General features: G+C 28.7%; 1 protein-coding gene across 2 annotated transcripts in view; it reads right to left on the bottom strand.

The window, feature by feature from the left end:
- The window catches only part of LOC142325780 (tyrosine-protein kinase Dnt-like), a 509730-nt gene that overhangs the window by 119536 nt on the left and 376148 nt on the right, over window positions 1-14046 (bottom strand). For both annotated transcript variants that reach the window (XM_075367813.1, XM_075367820.1), the window contains exon 5: window positions 7598-7826. In XM_075367813.1, coding sequence (XP_075223928.1) covers window positions 7598-7826 — 229 coding nt within the window. The remainder of the gene's footprint in view (window positions 1-7597; window positions 7827-14046) is intronic.

Below are 14046 nucleotides of genomic sequence, written 5' to 3'. Positions count from 1 at the left end.
CCTTTTTGGCATTCAAATCTTTTAATGCTCTCTTAAATTCAGATCTCAGTATTGTTTTTCCCATTTCATCCTCCTCAACTTCCTCTATAACACCATTTTCTAATTCATTTCCTCCGTATAACTCTTCAATATATTCCACCCATCTATCGACTTTACATTTCGTATTATATATCGGTGAACCATCTTTGTTTAACACGTTATTAGATTTTAATTTATGTACCCCAAAATTTTCCTTAACTTTTCTGTATGCTCCGTCTATTTTTACCAATGATAATTTCTCTTTCCATTTGTGAACACTTTTCTTTAATCCACTCTTTTCGCTAGCTTGCACTTCCTGTTTACAGTATTTGTTAATTGTCGATAGTTCCTTTTACTTTCTTCATCACTTTTTCTTATATTTTCTACGTTCATCCATCAGTTGCAATATATCGTCTGAAATTCAAGGTTTTCTACCAACCTAAGGTTTTCTCTTTGTTCCGCCTAAGTTCGCTTCTGCTGATTTAAGAATTTCCTTTTTAACATTCTCCATTCTTCTTCTACATTTTCTACCTTATCTTTTTTACTCAGACCTCTTGCGATGTCCTCTTCAAAAATCCTGTTTACCTCCTTTTCCTGAAGCTTCTGTAAATTCTACCGATTCATCTGACACCTTTTCTTCAGATTTTTAAACCCCAATCTACATTTCATTAACACTAAATTATGGTCGCTATCAATGTCTGCTCCAGGGCAAGTTTTGCTGTCGACAAGTTGATTTCTAAATCTTTGCTTAACCATGTTATAATCTGATACCTTGCAGTATCACCTGGATTTTTCCATGTGTATATACTTCTATTATGATTTTTAAAGTGGTTGTTGTTACTAAATTATACTTCGTGCAAAACTCTGTAAGTCGGTCCCCTCTTTCATTCGTTTTACCCAGCCCCTAATTACCCACTATATTTCCTTCTTTGCTTTTTTCAATGATTGAATTCCAATTTCCAACTATTATTAAATTTTCATCTCCTTTTATGTGTTTAATTGCTTCATCAATCTCTTCGTATATACACTCTACCTCATCATCATCATCATCATGGGCGCTTGTAGGCATATAGACGTTAACAATCGTTGTCGGTTTAGGTTTCGATTTTATCCTATTACAATGATTCTATCGCTATGCATTTTGAAATACTCTACTCTCTTCCCTATCTTCTTGCTCATTATGAAACCTACTCCTTCCCGCCCATTATTTCAAGGTGAGTTAATTATTCTAAAATCACTTGACCAAATGTCGTTTTCCTCTTCCCACCAAACCTCGCTATTTCCTACTATATCTACATTTATCCTATCCATTTCCCTCTTTAAATTTTCTAACCTACCAACCTGTTTTAGACTTCTAACATTCCATGCTCTGACTCGTAGAATGTAATTTTTTTAATTTTTTGATGACTCCTTCTTTAGTAGTCCCCACCCGGAGATCCGAACGGGGTTTACCTCCGGAATATTTTACCAAGGAAGGTGTCTCCATCATTTCTATATGAAATTGCAGAGAGCTACATTTTCTTGGAAAAAAAGCAGCTGTAGTTTTCCATTGCTTTCAGCTGCGCAGTACTATTGAGTGGATTGAGTGTATTGATATGGGCGTTTTAGTCGTCCTGACCTACGTCCTTAACAACTACTGAAAGAGCTGCTGCCTTTTTTCAGGAATCATTCCTTAGTATAGCTCTCAACAGATACCTCTCCGATATGGTTGCACCTTCGGTCCAGTTATTCTGTATCACAGAGCACTCAAGCCCCCTCACCAACGGCAAGGTCTCATGATTCATAGAGGGAGAGGGCATGTGTAGAACACAATGCCCTCTCCAATAAAACACGAAAAAATGTGCATTTATCCTTTTTTCCCCTGTGGCCTTTATATTTACTATACCGACATCTTTTGTTATTTGTTTTATATATTCAAATTTTTGTCTTCTACAGGTTTAAGTAGTGACCAACAACCTTAATTTGTCTCTACAAGATGCTGCCAAACATTTTCTCTCTTCTTCAAATCGTCTTGTGATATCTTACTTAATATTAAGTTAATAAAATAGAATTTTGCTCCTTTTTTGTGTTTATTACCTATCTTCCTCCACAGCTGGTAAGTTTCTTTTACAATTAACACAATACCGCAACTTCTTTTAACGCGTAATCTTCTATCTAATTCCTCTTTAGCGTCATGTTCATTTTGCTATTATTTATTTTTTAATTCAATCCTTTCCTAGGAATAATTTTATTCTGTTAAGTGTAATACCTAATCAATTTTTAGTTGAAAGGATACTGTGATTAGATATCCTAAACTTTTTATTTTCTTTCTTTGAATTGTTTCCCCATTTTCACTTTTTTCATTCAGTTTTTCTATTGTTTCTTTAATTTATATATTGAAAAGCGACTGTGAGATGTTTTCTCGTTATTTTTTTTATTTCTTATTAATAAAACTACCATCAATTATTAAAATTACGGTACCGATTGAATATAAATTTTCAATCCCAACATATAAGTTTATTTAAGTTATTAAATAGACTTTAATTAAATATAAGTTATTATTTAAATATTTTATTCTGCATCATTAAATCACTTCCCCAGATCTTTTTCGGAGAAAATTATTCGGATAAAGGGACTTTATCTGAAATCGAACCAATTAGTATTCAGTTAACCTTTTCCCATGACTCTCTTATTCATCTCTAACTAATACATTGTCAATGCGTGAAATGTTAAACTTTAGTGTGTTAGTTTTCACATTTATCTTTTTTTTGCTTTTTGATCTGATAGAAGTTAAACTTTTCTCAACTTCTTAGGGTAGTTAACAGTCTTATAAGTTGTGAATATTAATGAACAAAGCTTATCTATTAATTAATGTTCTATGCTTTTCCTCAGAGAACATAGGAATTCAGACGGTACACCATTAATTGCAATTGTTTATTCTTGATTGAATCTTTAAAAGTTCTATGAAAGACTGAGTATAGATTCTTCTTTGAAAAACATTCTTCCACCTCAATCACTTTTTGAGATAATTTTTCTTCTCTATACCGTATACCGTATTTATTTGCAATACTGCACCTGCTAACTCTTTATTCTTTCTACAAAATAGTTCTTCTATTCATATCTCTGATAATATATTTTAGCTTCAGTTCCCCAAATATTTCTATTATTTTTCTGCATGTTATGTCTAGTCTTGCAGTAAACACATTTTTTCTACCTCATTATATTTCTTCAACTATTCTTCATTTGCTATTTTGAAAATCTATTGTTGCTATTTTTAATATGTCACTGCAATTTTCTTTCATTCAACTGTTTCACTTTTTAAATTTTCTTCATTCACTTACAGCTCCAATGCATTTCTCATCCTTCATAAGTTTTTAATTGCTATATATTTATTATTAACGTTTTCTCGTTAACCGATGTTATTTTTTTTAACTTTAATTATTTTCAACTGAATTTACTTTCATAACAAATTCATGATAAGAACTATGATTTCTTTTAAGTTAACGTCATAGCATTCTCTTTTATTATGTATTTCAAAAGGCAGGTTATTATAAAACATTTTTTCACTTCATTAAATGTTACTCTCTTCCATGATAATACCATGCGAAGATGTCTACTTAAGGGATTAAAGTGTTCTATGTTTGAATGAATGGAATTTATTTACCCAACTCAAATACAGATAAAACCATTGTATATCTTTTTTCATGTGATAATTGATAATTACATGGGCGTATCTCACTGATAATAATATTACTGTTTTCGTTGTTCATAGCAAGACATTTTCGGATATATTATTAAACGATAATTTTTTTATTACGATCAAAATGGGTTTGCATGAGAAAAAATCACATGACATTTAACATAAGGTTCCTTACCTTTCAGGATGTTTACAATATTGAACAAGTGTGTTCTTTCTTATGTGAGTGATTCAGGAGAAAACGTTAATAAAAATTTGGAAATTAATTCTAGATTTTAAAATAAGGAAAGAAGTTCTTACAAACATGTCCGAAAAAAAACTTTGTTATCGAGTTAAAGCTAGCGAAAAATTTCAACTCCCCGAAGAAATGAGTTCATACTGAAATTCTGAAGTCGTTGTATAAGAGTGCGTTATATAAACTTGATGGCTTCTTATGTTTTTTCATCTGAAAAATCGAATAAAACAGGTCCCAGAACTATATCTGTCGTAGTTTTCATGACATCTAACTTGTAACAGAAAAATTCGGTGACAAAAATACGTTTTTTAGGTTTGAAGTAAGATAACTTTTTTAAATAACTAATAAATTCGTAAATTTTATTTATAAAAACTTGTAGAGAATGTAATTTGGAAATTGGTGTAATAAAGTATATGAAAACATTTACTTTTATTATTATAAAAGTATATATATATATATATATATATATATATATATATATATATATATATAAAGTATATATATATATCTCTTATTATAAAAACAAAACTTAACAGAAAAATGTTATGGATTTGTAAAAATTAAAAACAGCTAATTTTAGTACAATAAATTTAGGCGTTTGAAAGTTTAGGATGGCAACACTAAGTGTATGCTTCGAAACTGATTTGAATGCTACTCATCGTTATCATAAAGTTGGGAATGTATTTAGAATAAACGTTAAACGGTTTATCATTTTGTTAAATAATTTTGATTGCGTTTAACTATTCTTTATAATCAAGTTATGTAGTATTTTTGTATTTCTTTTACTCTAAACTGTAACTACATTTTTCCAATTGAATGTGAATTTAAAATAGCAAAATTCCATTTTGAATTCTTTGTTTTAAAAAATTCCTCCTCCTGAATCATTCTATCATGGAAATATTTATAAATATAAATGTCTGAATTTTCTAAAAATAAAAAGATAATTTCGTTATTCCTAAAAAAAAATAACAATAAACTGTAGCAACCCAGGTAGCAGATCTACATTTGTGAAATATAACATAGTCTTTTGACTACGAGAATGGGCCTAAGATATTCCAGTCTAAATTTTATTAGATTAAAATTAGTTAATATAATAAATTACCTATCTCTTTAAACTATATTCGTTCAAATTTATTTGAAATTAGACCCAGAGTTTTGAAAAAAAATTTTTCTTATTACTCTGTTGTCGAATTCTAACAATAAATAATGTTTATAAAATAAATCTCAATTTTTTCATTCTGTTTTATCTCAAGTGCTCAAGTACGAGTATAACTTAAATAAATTAAAATTTATGAAACTTTAATTGTACACCTTCGTAAGTTTCCTTTTATTCAGTTAACAGATTTGTTTACATATTACCTGATTTACATATCTGATTCACTACAAATATTAATTTCAAATACAGTCATACTCTTCTGATCAATATTATCCTACAATCTTCCTTGATTCCTGTAATGAATAACGGTAGTTCTTTATTTTTAAATGTAATTAGGTCAGTAGAAAATTTATTGATATAATGTGTATGCATCGATCTAAATTAAGTATTTATTTATTATTCAGTTTCTGGCTTATCGTTTTATTATTTAATAGTTTAATTTTATCATAATATTTTGAATCTTAATTTAATTATTATTTTTGGGTAAATTTAATACTTTCTCAGTTATTAGTATTTTTATTAAGGAAGAGGATATGCGTGAATCTACGACACCTTCTGCCTTCATAATTTATGTCAATATATCATAGAAAGCATAATCAGTATATTTATTATAAAATACAAGGGTATTCCCTTGTATTTTCTGATGTTGAATAATATGATTTGCTGATTGGTCATGAGCATGGGACTTCAGAAATTCTAAATAATATATGAAACATTTTGAAATCCATGTAATCCTAACATAATTTACACGATTGCGAAAAATTTTGATATTTTGTTGATGAAAATTAAAAACGTTTACATTTTGTGAAATCAATATTTTTTTTCAAACTATTTCATTTACTTTCTAAGTAATATGCGTCTTTGTTTTTAGTTCTTTCTCAGATGAGAAATGAGATGATGAAAATTACGTATTTAAAAAAAAACTAAATTTTTTTTTTGGAATTAAATTAAATAAAATTATTTTACTTTTAGTATGTAGCCTGTTTCAATAAAAGGCTTAAATTGATGATAGTCGTAATTCAAGCAGCCCTTACCAAGAGATTGATACAGTATTTTTATGGTTAAGTACTTATTTTAATAAGTATATATTTCAATATCGATGTACATCAGTATATTTGCCACAGTGATGAAGGGAATGGAAAACAGTAATCTTCCATTACAATAATGTGTAAAACAATATAGTATAAAAAATACAGTATATAAAAACATAAAATATTATAAGTATATAAAACAATAATAGGCTTAATAAAACTGCAATTCCATGTTTGAGATTTTTAAGATTAATTTAAGGAGAGAGTTATATCACGTTACATTAGATCACGTACAACCATTCGGTTGCAGCAGTTAACAAATACATAACGTTATACCTTTTTTTATTTATTGACATTTTGTTATTTTCAACGTAATTATAACCACACTATTGCAATTGGTACCAGAAAATATGAATTAAAAAAATCAAACCGACTTTTATTACTTTTCTGAAAAGATTACTAAGTTATAAAGTAACATTCCTTCTCTTGTTTTCTTTTGAAATGCGGTTCAAAGAAACCCATAAAGTATTTGTATCATTTATAAATTTATCGAGTTGAAATCTATTATCAGGGAAAGCGATAAATTCAATTTAAAAAAGGCAGCTTTGTCTACTGCCTCTGGACTTTTTTTTGTTTGTTACAGAAAGTTTTTAATCCCCATATTATTAAAATAAATTGAGTTACTTTCACCTCTAATCATAATTTTTTAAATTAAATTTTTATATTTTCAGGTACTTAAGAAAAATATACTAGAAAATCGAATTTTATGCTCTTTCTGTGAGATAAAAGTTTTAATATTTTTCCATTACAACGCCACGTTTGGGGAAAAATAATTAAAAGATAGTTTGAAATATTTATAATATAGAAAAGTATATAAAACATCAGCCTTTATGCAAGTCTTAAACAATACTTTTCTAGAAAACTGTTTTTTTTTCGCTTGATGATTTCATTATATAAGCTTGAAGCTTGTGCCTGGGATATAAAAATTGAATTTAGTAGCGTATGAAAAACGTCATGCCATACCGGGATTTGAACCCGGAACCTGCGGATGAAAAAGAGACGCTACCACTCAGCCAATGAGATCGGTTTTAAAATATTTACGACAATATTATTTTAAATGGTATTATATTCGTACAACTAAACATTTTTTATTAAGTCTAAAAATTATTGAGGTAATTACCCAGGACAGATATCTGTTTAATTCTTCCCGATTTATCAAAATTTGTGTAGAATTAAAATGTGTTATCATAAACAAAATTTCTTGGCTTCTGAGATGTTACGTAAACATCAGTGCAATAAAACTATTAAGTATTTTTAAAGTTAAGAATTTTCAAAAATCAAGAAATACAGAAATTCGGAGAAGTGTTTTTTCCATTAGTGAACTTTTTATTTATTTTAAATAAAGGAAAAACTAAATTCCTTTAAATAAAGAAATATGGTTTTTAAATGTTCATGGGTTTAAAAATGTAATTACAACTTACTTGAGGCATCTGAGTCAGCTGAGAAGATGCATAATAAGAAACCCGAGGTTTGGCATATATATGATGAGTGGTACGTCCTTTTGTATCCGCTGTAACACATGAAGTTGCATAAGGTGATGCGGACGACTTGTGAAGACTAGCTATGGTCGCGTAACTTCCGCTTCCGATGGAGTCCATTCTGATAAATAAATTTGGATTTCCAGCATAAGCACCACTTGTATAACTGGTACTGTAACAAAAAAATAAAATAAAAATTTATGTATAGTATGAGGTATCACTCTTTCTTCTTTGATTTTATCAACACAATATTGTGCATATTGGGATAGTACGAACATATATGTTAATAAAAATAAATACTTTTTTGTGAAACACAAAATCAACTGTCTAACAATGACAGGCATGAGACAATGCAGATTCAAATACATATACAAGTGTTCAACTTAACATTACAATTTTTATTACAATCATATAATTAAAGTTGTATATTTTAAAGTTGTAGAAATAATTAACTATATACTTTTTATCGCAGCAATATAAAATACAAGAAAAAAACTTCTTCAAGCAAGAGAACTGAATACTTCATTTTCAATGGGAAACACTATTAGAGATATATAATAGAGATATATTTGAAAATTATGTAATAAAATTTTCATGCAAGTCAAATTAAAATAAGTTAATGGTCGCGTATATTATTTTATTTGCTATAATCGAAATGACAAGATCTCAGTTAAATTTGCCAAAAAAAATTATTCATTGCATGAAGTACTGCTTTCATCAATTCGTCTGGTTGTATTGTTAAAAATATTTTCTTTGTGTTGTATTTTCCGTAGATTTGAAGGAATTTTATTTACTTAAAAATGCAGTAGTAATACAGTTTTATTTTTACTTTACTGACCAATGTCTTGGTGTAAGGAATAAAGATCTACTCCTTACTAATCTCGTATGACCACGCTTGAATATTTCAAGAACTTATATTATTTTTGACATTTAAATACATTTACGATATAAATAGAAATACAAGGTGAGTATTATTAAAATATCGAATTTTGTAAAATAAAGAACGCATAATATTAATAAGTGTAAGTGATGTTAATATAAGTAATCCTAACACTAGTCTAAATCGGCTCCGGGAGGGGTGTACGTATATAAAAACAAAGAATAAAAAAAGAAGAACACTAATCTAAATACCATTTCTACAAAATGTAATATTGTTTAGTCTATGCAAATCCATTCCAGAATATTATACGATATGTGAATAGCAACAGTACATAAGCATAATATATCAAATTTAATACACTAATGTTAGAGATCTATGAAAGACCCTGAGGAGGTGACATTATGATGAAATTTGGCTCCCTATAATATGTATGTGGGCATCTTGCCTTAGTATACCATTAAAATTGAACCCAAAATCTCGAATTAATCTAATTGTATTTGCATTATCGAGATAAATTCAAGGGTTTACTCTAATTGACATTGGTCATTTCTAGATTAATGAAATTCTAAAACAGAGAATTTATTTGTTTCATTGCAATTTATTGATTATTAGGTTTCAACCTGAGTTGGTTTTTCACAAGACAATAAAATTTAAAATCTCATTGACATAATAAAGAGCAATAACTTTCTAACACCGGAGGTTTGATCGAAATGCCAACAGAACTGTCCTCGAAGCAACCTTGACGCACAAACATTGAAGCATAATTGACCTTCTTATGAACGCTCTTTATGTAAAGTTTAATAAATGTTGGTTTAATTTTTCTGGAGATAAAATTTAATAAAATAATATTTTTTATGAAAGAAACTTATTACAGTGTGTGTTAAGGGATGTGTTAGTAGATAAAGTATATTCAGTAATTAGAGCAAACAGAAATCAATTAATTAAAAATGCCTAACAATTATTCCTAGATGAAATTGAAGCAACTCTACATATTAAAAAAAAAATAAAAAAAAAAAAAAAAATGGAAAGAAGTAAATAATAATTAAGTCATTCACAATTTCGTGATTGAGTTTTAATAGTTTTATTCCTCTCTCTATCAAACTCGTGGTAAACGGGATGGATTACACGATTCACTTCTCTGAAAAATTGTGTGTAAATGTAAATATCCCTTCAGAAAAAATGTAAAAAACAATTTCACTGTTTTAAAATTTCTGTTAATCTAACGTTTAAAAGTTATATTTAAAAATATTACAAATCATAATTTTTCTCTGAAAAATAAATAAATTAATATTTACTATTTTGAGGTCTGGAGGTTAACTCATCGTCGCAAATCAGTTGTTTAACAGCTAATTTTTGAACTTGAAGGTTCTGATATTCAAATCCTAGTAAAGGTTAATTAATTTTACAAGGATTTAATTACTAGACAGTGGATAGCAGTGTATTTGGTGGTTGGGGTTCAATTAACCACACTTCTCAGGAATGGTCGGCCTGAGTCTACAAGACTACACCTCATTTCCGTCATACATATCATCCTCATTTTATTCGGCCATGGTAAGGGGGTTGCTTATTTTTAAACATATTGTAACATACACATTAGGAAGTTAAAATAAAAAAAAAATATTTTGAGAAAGTTATTAAAAATACATATAAAGATTATACATTTATATGTTATTAAAAAACTATTCAAATGAATTATCATTATATCCTTAAAAGAAAAAATCTGCTTATACCTATTTTTGACAACCATTTAATAATTTTATAAATAAATTCGTTTTGTGCCGAATCATTTACAAAATAATAACTATAAAAATGGCATAATTCAAGTTAATAATAATATACTTTCTTTTTTCTTTTTCCTGTTTAGCCTCCGGTAACTACCGTTTAGATAATACTTCAGAGGATGAATGAGGATGATATGTATGAGTGTAAATGAAGTGTAGTCTTGTACAATCTCAGTTCGACCATTTCTGAGATGTGTGGTTAATTGAAACCCAACCACCATAGAACACCGGTATCCACGATCTAGTATTCAAGTCCGTGTAAAAATAACTGACTTTACTAGGACTTGAACGCTGGAACTCTCGACTTCCAAATCAGCTGATTCGGGAAGACGCGTTCACCACTAGACCAACCCGGTGGCTTAATAATAATATACTAAAGTACATATTATACACGTTATTACATTCACATGCTTTTGATTAATATATTTATAAGTAATTTATCAGTAAATCTAATATTATAAAATATTTACTGTTTAGAAATCAGCATTATACCTATAAACAAAATTTATAGAAGCTAGAAATAACATATTACTTCGGCCACTTACAAAGTGAATTATAATTAATAATTGTAGAATATTACAAGCTACAGACGACTGATCCAATTCAGGTTAAAGAAAAGATCATGGAATTTTATGGAAAATTCTTTTAACATCGTGACCCACACAAATTTGGGATCAGAATTAACTAATTCTTATCCTGAATTGGGGTATGACCCCAAAACTTTAATACTATCTGATAGGACTAACTGCTCTAGGACGGCTATTGTGCCTAATAGCAGGCACAATTATTCATTATTAAATTAAATTTTATTTCTCTTATTAGTACTCTAAATTATTTTTTAAATATAAAAAAATATAATTATCTATAATTAATCTGTTCCGTCGAATAATTAAGAGATGAGGTGAATGATCGTAAATATTTTGAAGGAGAAAGAAAAGCACTAAATTAGGAGTACAGTAGCAAAAACTGCTATTGTATTGTTAAAACAGAATATCGAAGGTGTATATAGAGTATAGAATACTTCCATGAGGAACATATGCATTTATGGAATACTCTTCAATCTGGAATTTAACCTTCAAATACCTATTACTTGAAAAAGAACTGAAAATACTTAAATACTGTAAGATTGAAGCCTTTTTGATTTTAAAAAGAAGGCCAGTGTGCTACACTTTATCGAAGGCTTAGCAATTGCAAGAAAAGCGGTGAGCAGAATGTCTTTTCTCGTAAAACCGTCTACATATTAAAAACAACTGTTCAGTGGTATTATGAACTGCTCAATACAACAAGGTGTTAGTTCATTCTACTGTAATGGAGATTCTAGATCCGTGGTTTCAGGATATCATTACGTACATAATTTCTAAATCAACAAATGTCGTATTTTCTATTCCAGAAAATTCAACACAGCTATCATAACTTATTTCTAGAATAAATATTTTTATAATGCAAAAAAATTCAGAAAAATTTAACTTGAATTTCCTGTTTGATCATTGACGGAAATATCCGACATTTAATATAGTAATTTTGATATTTAAGTAGTATTTTCATTGGTATGTACCCTCATTCTTTTGAATTAAATCAATGAATTTCATTTATATTTTAAGTTCAAATACAGACATCCGAATTTCTGAATTTATTCTATATAAATTCATAATTTAATATGTAACCTGAGTAAATGATCATACATCTTCACTCTGGGACTACGCGTATTATTTGAGACCAAGACCCAGGAGAACAATCCTAATTGGAATACCCAATTTAGCTAAAATGTCTTGCAATAAACTGTTTGCTTTTGGATGAAATGGTTGGAAAAGAAATACTGCACTCTTTCCGGAAAAAGATCCCGAGTGTAGATAATAACGAAGCATCCTAACCACTAAACGACCTAACGTAACAGTTAATAATGTACTGTAATTGCCGTTATTATGTTTAGAGTACAGAAAACAATAGTTTTACGTATTTATCTTTCATGATAAATTTACACGCAAAACAAGTTTGGTAAAATACCAGATTGACTGTGCCTACCACTGGTAATCCGAAATCCATTTCACTATGACAATAGAGCAGATAATGTTCTATAGAATATTAATTTTATGAGTACAGATTCATAAGTATTAAAATTAAAATTGTTCGTAACGTTTCTAATTTTGTTGCAGTATTTTTAGTTCCATTGAACCAATACGATAAGAATTTACAGGTTTTTATTTTTTATTATTATTGCTCAAACGTTTTTTTAAATTGATAATTACAAGTATAAAGAAACAGTTAATTGTAAGAATTTAAATAAGATTTCCCTTTCTCAACGATTGGCAAGACAACCTTCGAGAATTCGAAGTCACCATTGTTAATACAACAGCCCACTGGGCTGGTCTAGTGGTTAACTCGTCATCGCAAATCAGTTGATATTGAAGTCGAGAGTTCTAATGTTCAAATCCTACTAAATGCACTTTTATACAGATTTTTAATACTAGATCGTGGATACTGGTGTTCTGTGGTGGTTGGGTTTCAATTAAACACACATCACAGGAACGGTCGTTCTGAGGCTGTAAAGGACTACACTTCATTTACATTAGTACATATCATCCTCATTCCTCCTTTGATGTAACACCTTACAGTATTTCTGGAGGCTAAACAGAAAAAGAAAGAACATGCTTAAGAGAATAATGAACTTTCACAGTCTAGAGTAAAACTGATACTGTATAAGTTATTAATTAGTTTTTTAAAATTCAGTTTTTTATTCTAAAGTTTAATTGTACTCATTAAAATTCTGGAATGTTCTAGCAAATAGGATAGTCTAAAGAGTATTGAAAGAACAACAGAGAATAAAATTCAATATTTCTTGAAAATATCTAAAAAATGATTGATATTACCACAAATGTTACATAATTTTCTCTACAGCTTATAAACATCTCCTAAATTTGATTTTTTTATTTTACTTTTCATTATAAAAACAATCGAGGTGTGAAATTAAAATTTTATGGTTTTCTATTACCTAGATTAGCTTTATAAATAAGGATGTAAGAGAGAAAAAAAACGAAAAATATCACCCACAAACTGGTTTGAGATCTTTTACAGAGGCAGTAAAAAGTCTTTCGCAATCACAACATACTATGGACTTACCAGAACTCTCCAGAATATTAAATGGTGAGAAAATTTACTCATGTCGAATAAAATGTTAATTACTTCTAATTATTCATTTATCATATCCCTTCTTTGTCTATTTTTTACTACACTAATTATGTCTTTTTTTCAAATCTTCGTACATCCAATGACATTTATGCGACTGATACGAGTTGATTGATATTTATTTCATCAAAATTGATACAGCCGTTTTAGAGTTACGGTGGCACAAACAAATATAACAGTAAAACACATTTCCCTTTATCTGAAAGAGTCGGGTAAAAACCTTTATCAGCCGCATAGTAAACGTTTCTGATTAATTTACGTATTTAGCGTACGTCTCGCATAGCGGGTAACAGTATTTCAAATGAATGCATTCGTTTAAAACAATTGCAAACAAAACATTTATTTTATTTTCTTCTCATTAATTCTTTAAACGTAAAATTAATTATACGGGGAGGCTCCTTCTTTCTTTAAATGAAAACCCCTTTCTCGAAACAGTTTTACGTGACTTATCTATTATAATTCATCTTCTGTTTAAAACCTAATAACTTTTTAAGAAGCAATTACCAGGAATAATCAACTAAAGAAACAGAATAATTTTACATGATTAA

The sequence above is a fragment of the Lycorma delicatula genome, chromosome 1, assembly GCF_047948215.1.
Source record: "Lycorma delicatula isolate Av1 chromosome 1, ASM4794821v1, whole genome shotgun sequence".
NCBI lineage: Eukaryota > Metazoa > Arthropoda > Insecta > Hemiptera > Fulgoridae > Lycorma > Lycorma delicatula.
This window is presented reverse-complemented; position numbering and strand designations above follow the sequence as displayed.